At 43.5% G+C, this 12098-nt stretch overlaps 1 protein-coding gene across 1 annotated transcript; it reads left to right on the top strand.

Moving 5' to 3' along the window:
• Positions 1–1853: 1853 nt before the first annotated feature.
• LOC109878807 (extracellular calcium-sensing receptor-like) lies at positions 1854–11751 on the top strand. Its single transcript, XM_031795964.1, has 11 exons — positions 1854–2102; positions 2214–2505; positions 2751–2993; positions 3128–3223; positions 3390–3705; positions 3793–3965; positions 4122–4352; positions 5066–5189; positions 5970–6163; positions 10563–10841; positions 10950–11751. Exons 1-11 carry the CDS (start codon positions 1873–1875, stop codon positions 11376–11378), a joined length of 2607 nt encoding a protein of 868 aa, XP_031651824.1. The 5' UTR covers positions 1854–1872; the 3' UTR covers positions 11379–11751.
• The last annotated feature ends 347 nt before the right edge of the window (positions 11752–12098 follow it).

The raw sequence follows: 12098 nt of genomic DNA, 5'->3' as shown, positions 1-12098 counted from the left end.
GAAGAGCAACTGCAGAAACTTGCAGATAACTACAGTAAATACCTTTGATTACGTGATTTTTGTCAAATTCATGTTGTCAACAAAAATGTTTATGTAATGTCTCTGTCTCTCTCTCTCTCTCTGTCTCTATCTCTGTCTCTGTCTCCATCTCTCTGTCTCTGTCTCTCTCTCTCTCTCTGTCTCTGTCTCTGTCTCTGTCTCTGTCTCCATCTCTCTGTCTCTGTCTCTCTCTCTCTCTCTCTCTCTCTCTCTGTCTCTGTCTCTGTCTCTGTCTCCATCTCTCTGTCTCTCTCTCTCTCTCTCTCTGTCTCTGTCTCTGTCTCCATCTCTCTGTCTCTGTCTCTCTCTCTGTCTCTGTCTCTGTCTCTGTCTCTGTCTCTGTCTCTGTCTCTGTCTCTGTCTCTGTCTCTGTCTCTGTCTCTGTCTCTGTCTCTCTCTCTCTCTCTCTCTGTCTCTGTCTCTATCTCCATCTCTCTGTCTCTCTCTCTCTCTCTCTCTCTCTCTGTCTCTGTCTCTGTCTCCATCTCTCTGTCTCTCTCTGTCTCTCTCTCTCTCTCTCTCTCTCTCTCTCTCTCTCTCTCTCTCTCTCTCTGTCTCTCTCTCTCTCTCTCTCTCTCTCTGTCTCTGTCTCTGTCTCTGTCTCCATCTCTCTCTCTCTCTCTCTCTGTCTCTGTCTCTTTCTCTGTCTCTGTCTCTGTCTCTGTCTCCATCTCTCTCTCTCTCTCTCTGTCTCTGTCTCTGTCTCTTTCTCTGTCTCTGTCTCCATCTCTCTGTCTCTCTCTCTCTCTGTCTCTCTCTCTGTCTCTCTCTCTGTCGCTCTCTCTCTCTCTCTCTCTTTCTCTCTCTCTCCAATCGTCCCTTTCACCTTTTTTACTTCAGTGGGCTAAATCGGGGTCGTACAGAGTGTTTCTTAGTCCTAAAACAAATCTACTTAGGGACAAATGTATACACCTCACCACACATGGTTATGGGCTTCAAAAAAAATAAGAATCCTGTACCATGTCAGATATAGAGTTGAAATGTATTCCATTTTGAGTTTGCATCCCAATATTAGACTCTATAAAAGAATCACAAAAGAAAGATTTTTTTTTACATAAAACACTGGCTGCTTTTTATTTAACTGTGAAAAATATGAATAACATTCCACCCATGAGGCCACTAGGTGACTTGACAGCAGGAATGGGCGACTCGATTTAGTCACATGTACAGTATTTTATTAAGACAATCATTCATAAGAATGAATAAAGTATGACGTAACATCAGATGTTGTTGAAGAACAGACGCTGATTCTCCTCTCCTACTACATTACCTTCAATAACATCAGCCTCATAGGCTTTCTCCAATTACCCTCAATTACCTGTTCCCCAAGTTATCCTCCAATAACATGCCCCAATTAACCCCCTCCTGCCCCACCCGTCCCTACAAGCACCCCCTGGTGGCTGTGTGCCTGTTTTTTAGCCGGGGGCTCATTTCTCCCTATATCAGCATCTCCCCTTCTCTCCTCTTCCTCTCCCTCTTTCACTCTCTGCAGGAGATGTTAGACTGACAGACACTCATCCTCTCTGTCTGTCTGTCCGTCTGTCTCTCTCACCAGGATAAGGTTTACTGTTGATTGGTAGGGCAGAGATGGAACATGTTTTTTGTGTGTCTATCACTGTTGTTTCATACAACTGTCTGGTTACAGGTGTCCATGGTGTATGGTGTATGGTGTATGGTGTATGGTGTATGGTGTATGGTGTATCTCTTAATTGCCTGCGTTTCTTTGTTCATGTCATTCTATTTACTCAGTGTTCTGTCTGTAAGATCTTGCTTTGATCTCTCTCCTCCAGGTGACAGACTTTCCCAGTCCTCGACCTTGTCTCTATCCAGGTGATGTGCCTCTGTGGCTGGCTGTGGCTGCCCTGCTGCCTCCTTATCCCTGGGTATGTCTGGGGTCAGTCTGGAGGTGGAGGGGTGGCCTGTCGGCTGATGGCTAACCCCATCTCGGGCAGTGTTTATCGGGCAGGAGATGTGGTCATTGGAGGCCTGTTCCCCGTCCATGTGGAAGCCCCTCTACCAGAGCAGGAGTTCCGGAGTATTGAGGGAAATGTGACATGTACAATGTACGCAACTCCGAAGTGATGTGTGATGACAGCTTTGTGTCATTGTTTTCATGTGTAAAGTGTTTTCAGTTACCTCCTCTCTACCTGTCCCTTACCTTCCCCATCTGTCAGTTTCTACCAGCGTGCTTATCGCTGGCTCCAGACTATGATCTTTGCGGTGGAGGAGATTAACCGCGACCCATTCCTCCTTCCTAACCTCACCCTGGGGTTCCTGGCTGCTGACACATGCCTGGCAGAGGGTACCACTCTGGGGGCAGCCCTAGCCATGGTGACCGGCCAGGAGGCCTCTGTGGTGGGCACAGAGTGTGGAGCAACCCCTGAGGTGCCCGTCGTCATCGGGGATGCCCGCTCCTCAGCCTCCATCGTGGTGGCACAGACCCTCGGGCCGTTTGATTTACCCATGGTGAGGCATGGGGTTGGACTACAGACTGGGATGGAAAGAGATAACGACTCTCTTACAGATTACATTCAAATATCTATCTAAATTACTTCCTTACAGATTACACTCAAATATATCTAGATAACGCTTACACATTCGATTCAAATATCTATCTTGATGACTCTATGTTCACGTTTCCTCTCCTTCTGCTCTCTGAGTCTGACAAATTCTTATTCTCCCTGACTCTCTCTCTCTCTGTTCTCTCCCAGGTGAGTTATTTTGCCTCCTGTGCCTGTTTGAGTGACAACTGGAGGTACCCGTCATTCTTCCGTACGATACCCAGCGATGCCTTCCAGGCTCGGGGCATGGCCAGGCTGCTGCATCAGCTGGGCTGGGAGTGGGTGGGGCTGGTGTCAGGGGATGATGACTATGGAAAGTTTGGGGTTCAGATGCTTCTCCAAGATCTCCAGGGATCTGGGGTTTGTGTTGCCTACGCAGAGGTCATCCCCAAGGTAGGACCTCACTCTGATGATTTCTGTCTCTCTTTAACTTTGCTTCGCCCCCTCTCCATGAATATAAAATAGAAATACTCTCTCTGATTTTCCCTGACTCTCTTCCCTCTCTCTCACTGATGGTCATCCCCAAGGTACCATCTCAGAGACGGATTAAGAACATCGTGGACACCATCAGAGGATCTACTGCCAGAGTGGTGGTGACATTCGCTATCTCTCAGGATGCACGGGTAATCAGTTACTGGTCAGAGTATTGTTAAGTATTTGTTACACAACTGTAGCAGAGTGTTTTTGTCCTATCATGTCTTGATGCCCTTTATAGACAAGTATTTTCTTATTGATAATCATGTACTTCAACTTGACTATCTTGATCTTTTTAACCGTCTCATTCTTCAGGCCCTGATGGAAGAGGTTGTCCGTCAGAACATAACGGACAGGCAGTGGATCGCCTCGGAAGCCTGGGTCACCTACTCTACTCTCTCTTCCCCCAAAAACCTGCCCTCTCTTGCCGGGACTATTGGATTTGCCCTGAAGAAAGCTGTCATTCCCAGCCTGGGCCCTTTCCTAACACGCCTCCGTCCTGATGGGGAATACCAGAAATCCGACCCCTTCCTGAGGGAATTGTGGGAGGAAATTTTTGGGTGTTCTCTGGGGATTGACCTCAGCATGACCCCGTCGTCCCGGCAACAGTGTACTGGTTCAGAGGTCATTGGTGAGGGAAAGTTTACAACTAATGCTCTGTTTTTGTGTCCTGGTCCTTTCCCAATGTTGTCTCAGTAAAATAAAGTGTCAATCCTAGGTGAGGGGGAGAGCCAGTATGCTGACGTGTCTCAGCTGAGAGCCAGCTACAATGTGTACAAGGCTGTTTACGCCATCGCCCACGCCATTCAGGACATGGTGGCCTGTCCACCAGGGGAGGGACCCTTTAGTAGTGGACAGTGCCCTGATATCAGGAAGCTTCAGCCCAGCCAGGTGACAATTCCATATTGATCTGTTTTCAGGTTAACAACTCTAACGTTTCCAGTCAGGATACAATGGAAACACTTTATAAGTGTTGAGCACTAAAAGCCCAAAGCCACCACTGGTTCTAACTCTTAATCCTGTTTCAATAAACCTTTTGTCTTTGAGATTGCTCATTATCTGAGGAGAGTGAACTTCAGTACTCCTGTGGGGGATTTGATCCACTTCGACATGAATGGTGATCCGCCTGCCTCTTATGACATCATCAACTGGCATGTGACCCACGAGGGGACGGCAGAGTTTGTCCAGGTCGGCCATTTTCTGTCTTCAGTGGGCGTGGACGACCAGTTTCACATCAATATGGACAAAGTGGTGTGGGGAGGGGGCAGCGGAGATGAGGTGAGTACCACTTAGCTAGGTTTCTCTGATGTAGAGAGGTGTGTGTGTGTGTGTGTGTGTGTGTGTGTGTGTGTGTGTGTGTGTGTGTGTGTGTGTGTGTGTGTGTGTGTGTGTGTGTGTGTGTGTGTGTGTGTGTGTGTGTGTGTGTGTGTGTGTGTGTGTGTGTGTGTGTTAGAGAAAGAGACTTGTTTAGTTTCTCACCCTGAGGCAGACATACAGCAAAGAGAAAGACAGGAAAAAACACCAAATAACACATGAATGTTCAGACAGGAAGCTCTGTCAACAATATGATACTGAATGTTAGTTCAGACAGGAAGCTCTGTCATCAATATGATACTGAATGTTAGTTCAGACAGGAAGCTGTGTCAACAATATGATACTGAATGTTAGTTCAGACAGGAAGCTCTGTCATCAATATGATACTGAATGTTAGGTCAGACAGGAAGCTCTGTCATCAATATGATATTGAATGTTAAGTCAGACAGGAAGCTCTGTCATCAATATGTACTGAATGTTAGGTCAAACAGGAAGCTCTGTCAACAACATGATACTGAATGTTAGATATTTATGTGGTCAGATTCCTCACATAGTCCCCAGAGGGGCCCAGCAAACCTACCTGTGTGTGTGTGTTTGTGTGTGTGTGTGTGTGTAATAATGCTGATAATAGTGATGATTATGATGATGATGACTGCGTCCTCCCCACCGTCCGGTAGGTCCCTGTGTCTATATGCAGTGCTGCCTGTCCTCCTGGTACCAGACATGCGGTACAGAAGGGGAGGCCCGTTTGCTGCTTCGACTGTCTGCCCTGCGCTGAGGGAGAGATCAGCAACACAACAGGTCGTCTATCAACTTTTCTCATTCCAATTCATATTTGACTGGTCCTGATTCTGACTGGTCCTGATTCTGGCTGGTTCTGACTGGTCCTGATCCTGACTGGTCCTGATTCTGACTGGCCCTGGTTCTGACTGGTCCTGATTCTGACTGGTCCTGATTCTGACTGGTCCTGGTTCTGACTGGTCCTGTTTCTGGCCTGCCCTGAGTCTGACATGGCCCCCATTCTTACTGGTACTGATTCTGGCTGATCCTGACTGGTCCTGATTCTGACTGGTCCTGATCCTGACTGGTTCTGACTGGTCCTGGTCTTGACTGGTCCTCATTCTGACTGGTCCTGAACCTGACTGGTCCTCATTCTGACTGGTCCTGAACCTGACTGGTCCTCATCTGACTGGTCCTGAACCTGACTGGTCCTCATTCTGAATGGTTCTGACTGATCCTGGTCCTGACTGGTCCTCATTCTGACTTGTTCTGACTGGTCCTGGTTATGACTGGTCCTTGTTCTGACTGATTCTGACGGGTCCTGGTTCTGACTGGTCTTGGTTCTGACTGGTCCTGGTTCTGACTGGTCCTGGTTCTGACTGATTCTGACAGGTCCTGGTTCTGACTGGTCTTGGTTCTGACTGGTCCTGGTTCTGACTGGTCCTGGTTCTGACTGATTCTGACAGGTCCTGGTTCTGACTGGTCTTGGTTCTGACTGGTCCTGACTGATCCTGGTTCTGACTGATCCTGGTCCTGACTGGTTCTGATTCTGACTCTTGATTTCTGTTCCTTCTCTGTCAGGGTCAGTTGAGTGTAGCAGGTGTCCAGAGCGGTTCTGGTCCAACCCAGATCGTACGGCCTGCGTCCCACAGCTGGTGGACTTCCTCTCCTACAGCGACACCATGGGCGTCATCCTGTCCGTCATCTCAGTTTCCGGGGCAACGCTCACAGCTGGTGCCCTGGCCACCTTCTTCTACCACCGCCATACTCCCCTGGTGAGTTGAATCATGTGATCATAGAAATACAATGAATAGAATGGGTGTCCCCATTCAAGTCAATGATGGCATAATGGATGGACTGGCGGGCATTTTGGATGCGTTCATAAACTCACTCTGGCTAATCTATTCCGATTTCAGAGCACTCTCCTCTGATTCTAAATACTGTAGCTTAATTCAATTGTAGCCAGCAACCCAGTTATAGTCACCACCGCGCTGGATAACACGAAAGTAGCCAAACCAGCTTTGTTAGGGCAAATAAAATGGTCAGAGTGAGGTGATCTCTCATTTATGTCTGGAAGTAGCTAGCAAGCTAGCTAACTTTAGCAAGTTCACTTGGGTGCTTGACTGCCGTTGTGAGGTCAGAATGCTCGGATCAACCCTACTCCTCGGCCAGAGCGTCCAGTGGGTTCTCTAAATGCTCCAGGAGCGAAAACCGCTGAATTTACCAGCAGACAATCTGACAATGCTCTGAATTTACGGAATGCCCAGAGTGCACTCTGAGCGCTCTCTGGCACTTCAGAGTGAATTTACTAACGTACCCTTTGAGTGTTCTCTCCTTCCCGATGTCAGGAAGTAAATGCAGGAAGTGTACCCTTCAATCTGTGCTGTGATTTGTTGAGTCAACTCTACTGACATTGCAAAAAATACATTCCATTGCATGAGCCACATCAGTTGGTATAATTTTTTTTTGATGTATATATATATATTTCATCTTTTATTTATACAGGTTTTCTCATTTAGATAACATCTCTTTTTCAAGAGAGACAACCTGTGGTTACCTAGGTTACCCATTGACTGACAGAAAATAGTTTACTTTTTTCAAACACAATTTTATTGTGGTCTGCTTGTTTTAAGTCAATTTCAAAACTACATTTAAGAAAACTACAATATGTCTAAAAATTACCTTTCAACATTGTATGCTCCAGAACATTCTCACAATTTCGTAAAGTGTAATATTGTAGGGCTTCCCTCATGCCCCTTTTCATGACGATGCTAGCAGCCACTAGCTAGCTACCGACCGGAACATTAAGCTAGCCAAGACCAACAACACATACAAACAGACTATACAACTACAAGTAGTGAGTGGAGTTGCTAACAGACTATACAGCTACAAGTAGTGAGTGGAGTTACTAACACACAACAAGTTAAATATCTTAACCTGTGATAAAATGTTTTACACACAAATTGCTGTATTTAGCCTACTTGTTCACCAGGTCACCACATTTCCCACTCTCCCACACCAAATAGCTTGAAGCCGGCTTACCTTGTTACGTGTCATGGAACGACATAGCAGCTTTATTTGACGATAAAGTTGATCATTTTACATAGCGGGTCATTAGGAAAGAATGTTTGTTTTTCCCACTTTGTGGGCGTGGTCGAGGGGAATTTCTTATTTTACGTGAATATTGACTCAGAGTCTCAGTTCAGATCAAATGTTATTGGTCACATATTGATCACACATCAGATGTTATTGGTCATATCTTTAAAATATGTTATTGATCACTCACATATTTAGCAGATGTTATTAGTCACATATTGAACAGATGTTTTTGGTCACATATTTAACAGATGTTATTGGTCACATACATATTTAGCAGATGCTATTGGTCACATATTTAACAGATGTTATTGGTCATATCTTTAAAATATGTTATTGGTCACTCACATATTTAGCAGATGTTATTGGTCACATACACATATTTAACAGATGTTATTGGTCACATAATTAACAGATGTTATTGGTCACATATTTAACAGATGTTATTGGTCCATATTTAACAGATGTTATTGGTCCATATTTAACAGATGTTATTGGTCCATATTTAACAGATGTTATTGGTCACATATTTAACAGATGTTATTGGTCACATATTTAACAGATGTTATTGGTCACATATTAAAACAGATGTTATTGGTCCATATTTAACAGATGTTATTGGTCACATATTAAAACAGATGTTATTGGTCCATATTTAACAGATGTTATTGGTCACATATTAAAACAGATGTTATTGGTCCATATTTAACAGATGTTATTGGTCACATACACATATTTAACAGATGTTATTGGTCACATATTTAACAGATGTTATTGGTCACATATTTAACAGATGTTATTGGTCCATATTTAACAGATGTTATTGGTCCATATTTAACAGATGTTATTGGTCCATATTTAACAGATGTTATTGGTCACATATTTAACAGATGTTATTGGTCACATATTTAACAGATGTTATTGGTCACATATTAAAACAGATGTTATTGGTCCATATTTAACAGATGTTATTGGTCACATATTAAAACAGATGTTATTGGTCCATATTTAACAGATGTTATTGGTCACATATTAAAACAGATGTTATTGGTCCATATTTAACAGATGTTATTGGTCACATATTTAACAGATGTTATTGGTCACATATTTAACAGATGTTATTGGTCACATACTCATATTTAACAGATGTTATTGGTCCATATTTAACAGATGGTATTGGTCCATATTTAACAGATGTTATTGGTCCATATTTAACAGATGTTATTGGTCCATATTTAACAGATGTTATTGGTCACATATTTAACAGATGTTATTGGTCACATATTTAACAGATGTTATTGGTCACATACTCATATTTAACAGATGTTATTGGTCCATATTTAACAGATGGTATTGGTCCATATTTAACAGATGTTATTGGTCACATATTTAACAGATGTTATTGGTCACATATTTAACAGATGTTATTGGTCACATACTCATATTTAACAGATGTTATTGGTCACATACTCATATTTAACAGATGTTATTGGTCACATATTTAACAGATGTTATTGGTCACATATTTAACAGATGTTATTGGTCCATATTTAACAGATGTTATTGGTCACATATTTAACAGATGTTATTGGTCCATATTTAACAGATGTTATTGGTCCATATTTAACAGATGTTATTGGTCACATATTTAACAGATGTTATTGGTCACATACTCATATTTAACAGATGTTATTGGTCCATATTTAACAGATGTTATTGGTCACATATTTAACAGATGTTATTGGTCACATACACATATTTAACAGATGTTATTGGTCACATACTCATATTTAACAGATGTTATTGGTCACATACTCATATTTAACAGATGTTATTGGTCACATACTCATATTTAACAGATGTTATTGGTCACATACTCATATTTAACAGATGTTATTGGTCACATATTTAACAGATGTTATTGGTCACATATTTAACATGTGTTATTGGTCCATATTTAACAGATGTTATTGGTCACATGCCCATATTTAACAGATGTTATTGGTCCATATTTAAAATATGTTATTGGTCACATATTTAACAGATGTTATTGGTCCATATTTAACAGATGTTATTGGTCCATATTTAACAGATGTTATTGGTCACATATTTAACAGATGTTTTTGGTCACATACACATATTTAACAGATGTTATTGGTCCATATTTAACAGATGTTATTGGTCAGAAATTTAACGGATGTTATTGGTCACATATTTAACAGATGTTATTGGTCACATATTTAACAGATGTTTTTGGTCACATATTTAACAGATGTTATTGGTCACATATTTAACAGATGTTATTGGTCCATATTTAACAGATGTTATTGGTCACATATTTAACAGATGTTTTTGGTCACATACACATATTTAACAGATGTTATTGGTCCATATTTAACAGATGTTATTGGTCACATACACATATTTAACATTCTCTTGGGTAGGGGGCAGTATTTTCACGTCCGGATGAAAACCATGCCCAAAGTAAACTGCCTGTTACTCAGGCCCAGAAGCCATGCTTGTAATTGATATATTTGGATAGAAAACACTCTAAAGTTTCTAAAGCGGTTAAAATTATGTCTGTGAGTGTAACAGAACTGATATGGCAGGCAAAACACAGAGGACAAACTATCCCCACCAAAAAAGAATTCAGCCTACCACTGTTTTCAATGTCTGTCACTTTTATTATAAGGTGAAGTCCTCCCAGATTGCAGTTCCTTGGGCTTCCACTAGATGTCAACAGTCCTTAAAAAGAGTTTCAGGCTGGTTTTTGGAAAAATGAGCCATAAATTGTAGTTTTTCTAGGTTGCTCCCATTTCGGCTGCAGTGTTTCCAAGTGCGTGGAAGAGAACCTGTATCCGTTCTTTGCGGATGTTGGCCAGGTGGTACGCTACTGTCCCACCTGCCCATAAGAAGTTAACAGATGTTATTGGTCACATGCACATATTTAACAGAATCTATTGCGGTTTAGGGAACTGCTTGTGGCGTAGCGAAATGTTACCGAATTGTGTCATACTGTATAAGGATGAGATTTAAGATGTTACTCAGTCTACATTTTCATTCTCTGTCTCATTTCAGGTGAAAGCCAACAACTCTGAGCTCAGCTTCCTGCTCCTGCTGTCACTCAAGCTCTGCTTCCTGTGTGCACTGGTTTTCATTGGCCGGCCGAAGCCATGGACTTGCATGCTGAGACACACCCTGTTTGGTATAAGCTTTGTGTTCTGCATCTCCTGTCTGCTCAGCAGGACTGTGGTGGTGCTGGTGGCCTTCAGGGCCACTCTGCCTGGAGAGAACCTGATGAGATACTTCAGCCCAGTTCAGCAAAGGATGGGCATCTCCATCTGCACACTCATCCAGGTGAACATCTAGTTTTTACTATTGGAATGTATTTATTTCTTTCACTGACCGTATTCTGTTGTTATGGTGACTGTGTTTTTTCCTTCCAAACCCCTTTCCCTTCCACAGGTGCTGATCTGTGTGCTGTGGCTGGCCCTAGCTCCACCCCGGCCGGCTGAGAGGGGGGACAGAGAGGGTCGGGGGCCGAGGGTGGTCCTGGAGTGTGACGTGGGCTCTGTGGTCGGCTTCTCTCTGGTGCTGGGCTACATTGGCTTGCTAGCCTCTCTCTGTCTCCTCTTAGCCTTCCTGGCCAGGAAACTCCCTGACAACTTCAACGAGGCCAAGTTTATCACCTTCAGCATGCTGATCTTCTGTGCTGTATGGATCTCCTTCGTCCCTGCCTACGTCAGCTCTCCTGGGAAGTACACTGTAGCTGTGGAGATATTCGCCATCTTAGCATCCAGCTTTGGGCTGCTGTTCTGTCTGTTTGCTCCAAAGTGTTTCATCATCCTCCTGAGACCAGAGAGAAACACCAAGAAACACATGATGTCCAAATAGAAACCACCAAGAAACACATGATGTCCAATTAGAAACCACCAAGAAACACATGATGTCCAATTAGAAACCACCAAGAAACACATGATGGTCAATTTGGAAACAAAAATAAACATTATTGACCACAGGAGTGTGTTGTTGTGCCTCCTCAAAGTCAGTTATTGTAATAAAAGATCCTCCGTCTTACATTGATCCTCACTCAGCTTGTCCTCTTAACACCTCTATCAGCTCATTGTAGTGTTTAACAGGTATCCTAATAGAATCGAATGAAACAAGAGTGTTCTCTCACTGCAGGCCCACAAGCTTTCAATATCCTCTTCTTTCAGTGCTCAGTCAGAAATCAAACCCCTGTCTGCTCCCTAGCCCCCTAGCCCCCTAGCCCCTAGCCCCTGGCCCCTGGCTCCTAGCTCCTAGCCCCTAGCCCCTGATTTGATGGGTTTAGGAAACATAGCAGTAACTTCACCCAGCTCTCTGGTAGGATATCTCTTCTCACAGAGCCCTCTAACAGGGAGAGAGGATCAGAGAGAGGCTCGGTCACTAGAGGCCTGGCGAGGCTATATAGGCTGTAGCCCTGCAGGCTAACACAGGCCAGAGTGATGAGAGAGTCCAGAGTGATGAGAGAGACCAGAGTGATGAGAGAGACCAGAGTGATGAGAGAGGCCAGAGTGATGAGAGATGGGCCAGAGTGATGAGAGAGGGGCCAGAGTGATGAGAGGGGCCAGA

The sequence above is a fragment of the Oncorhynchus kisutch genome, linkage group LG18 (genome assembly GCF_002021735.2).
Source record: "Oncorhynchus kisutch isolate 150728-3 linkage group LG18, Okis_V2, whole genome shotgun sequence".
NCBI lineage: Eukaryota > Metazoa > Chordata > Actinopteri > Salmoniformes > Salmonidae > Oncorhynchus > Oncorhynchus kisutch.
This window is presented reverse-complemented; position numbering and strand designations above follow the sequence as displayed.

Bases quoted from the DNA above. Each gene is read 5' to 3' on its own strand.
- LOC109878807 (XM_031795964.1), top strand. From the start codon at position 1,873: ATGTGCCTCTGTGGCTGGCTGTGGCTGCCCTGCTGCCTCCTTATCCCT. The intron at 3,224-3,389 runs GTAATCAGTTAC...CTCATTCTTCAG, and splicing joins CTATCTCTCAGGATGCACGG to GCCCTGATGGAAGAGGTTGT. The intron at 5,190-5,969 runs GTCGTCTATCAA...CTTCTCTGTCAG, and splicing joins AGAGATCAGCAACACAACAG to GGTCAGTTGAGTGTAGCAGG.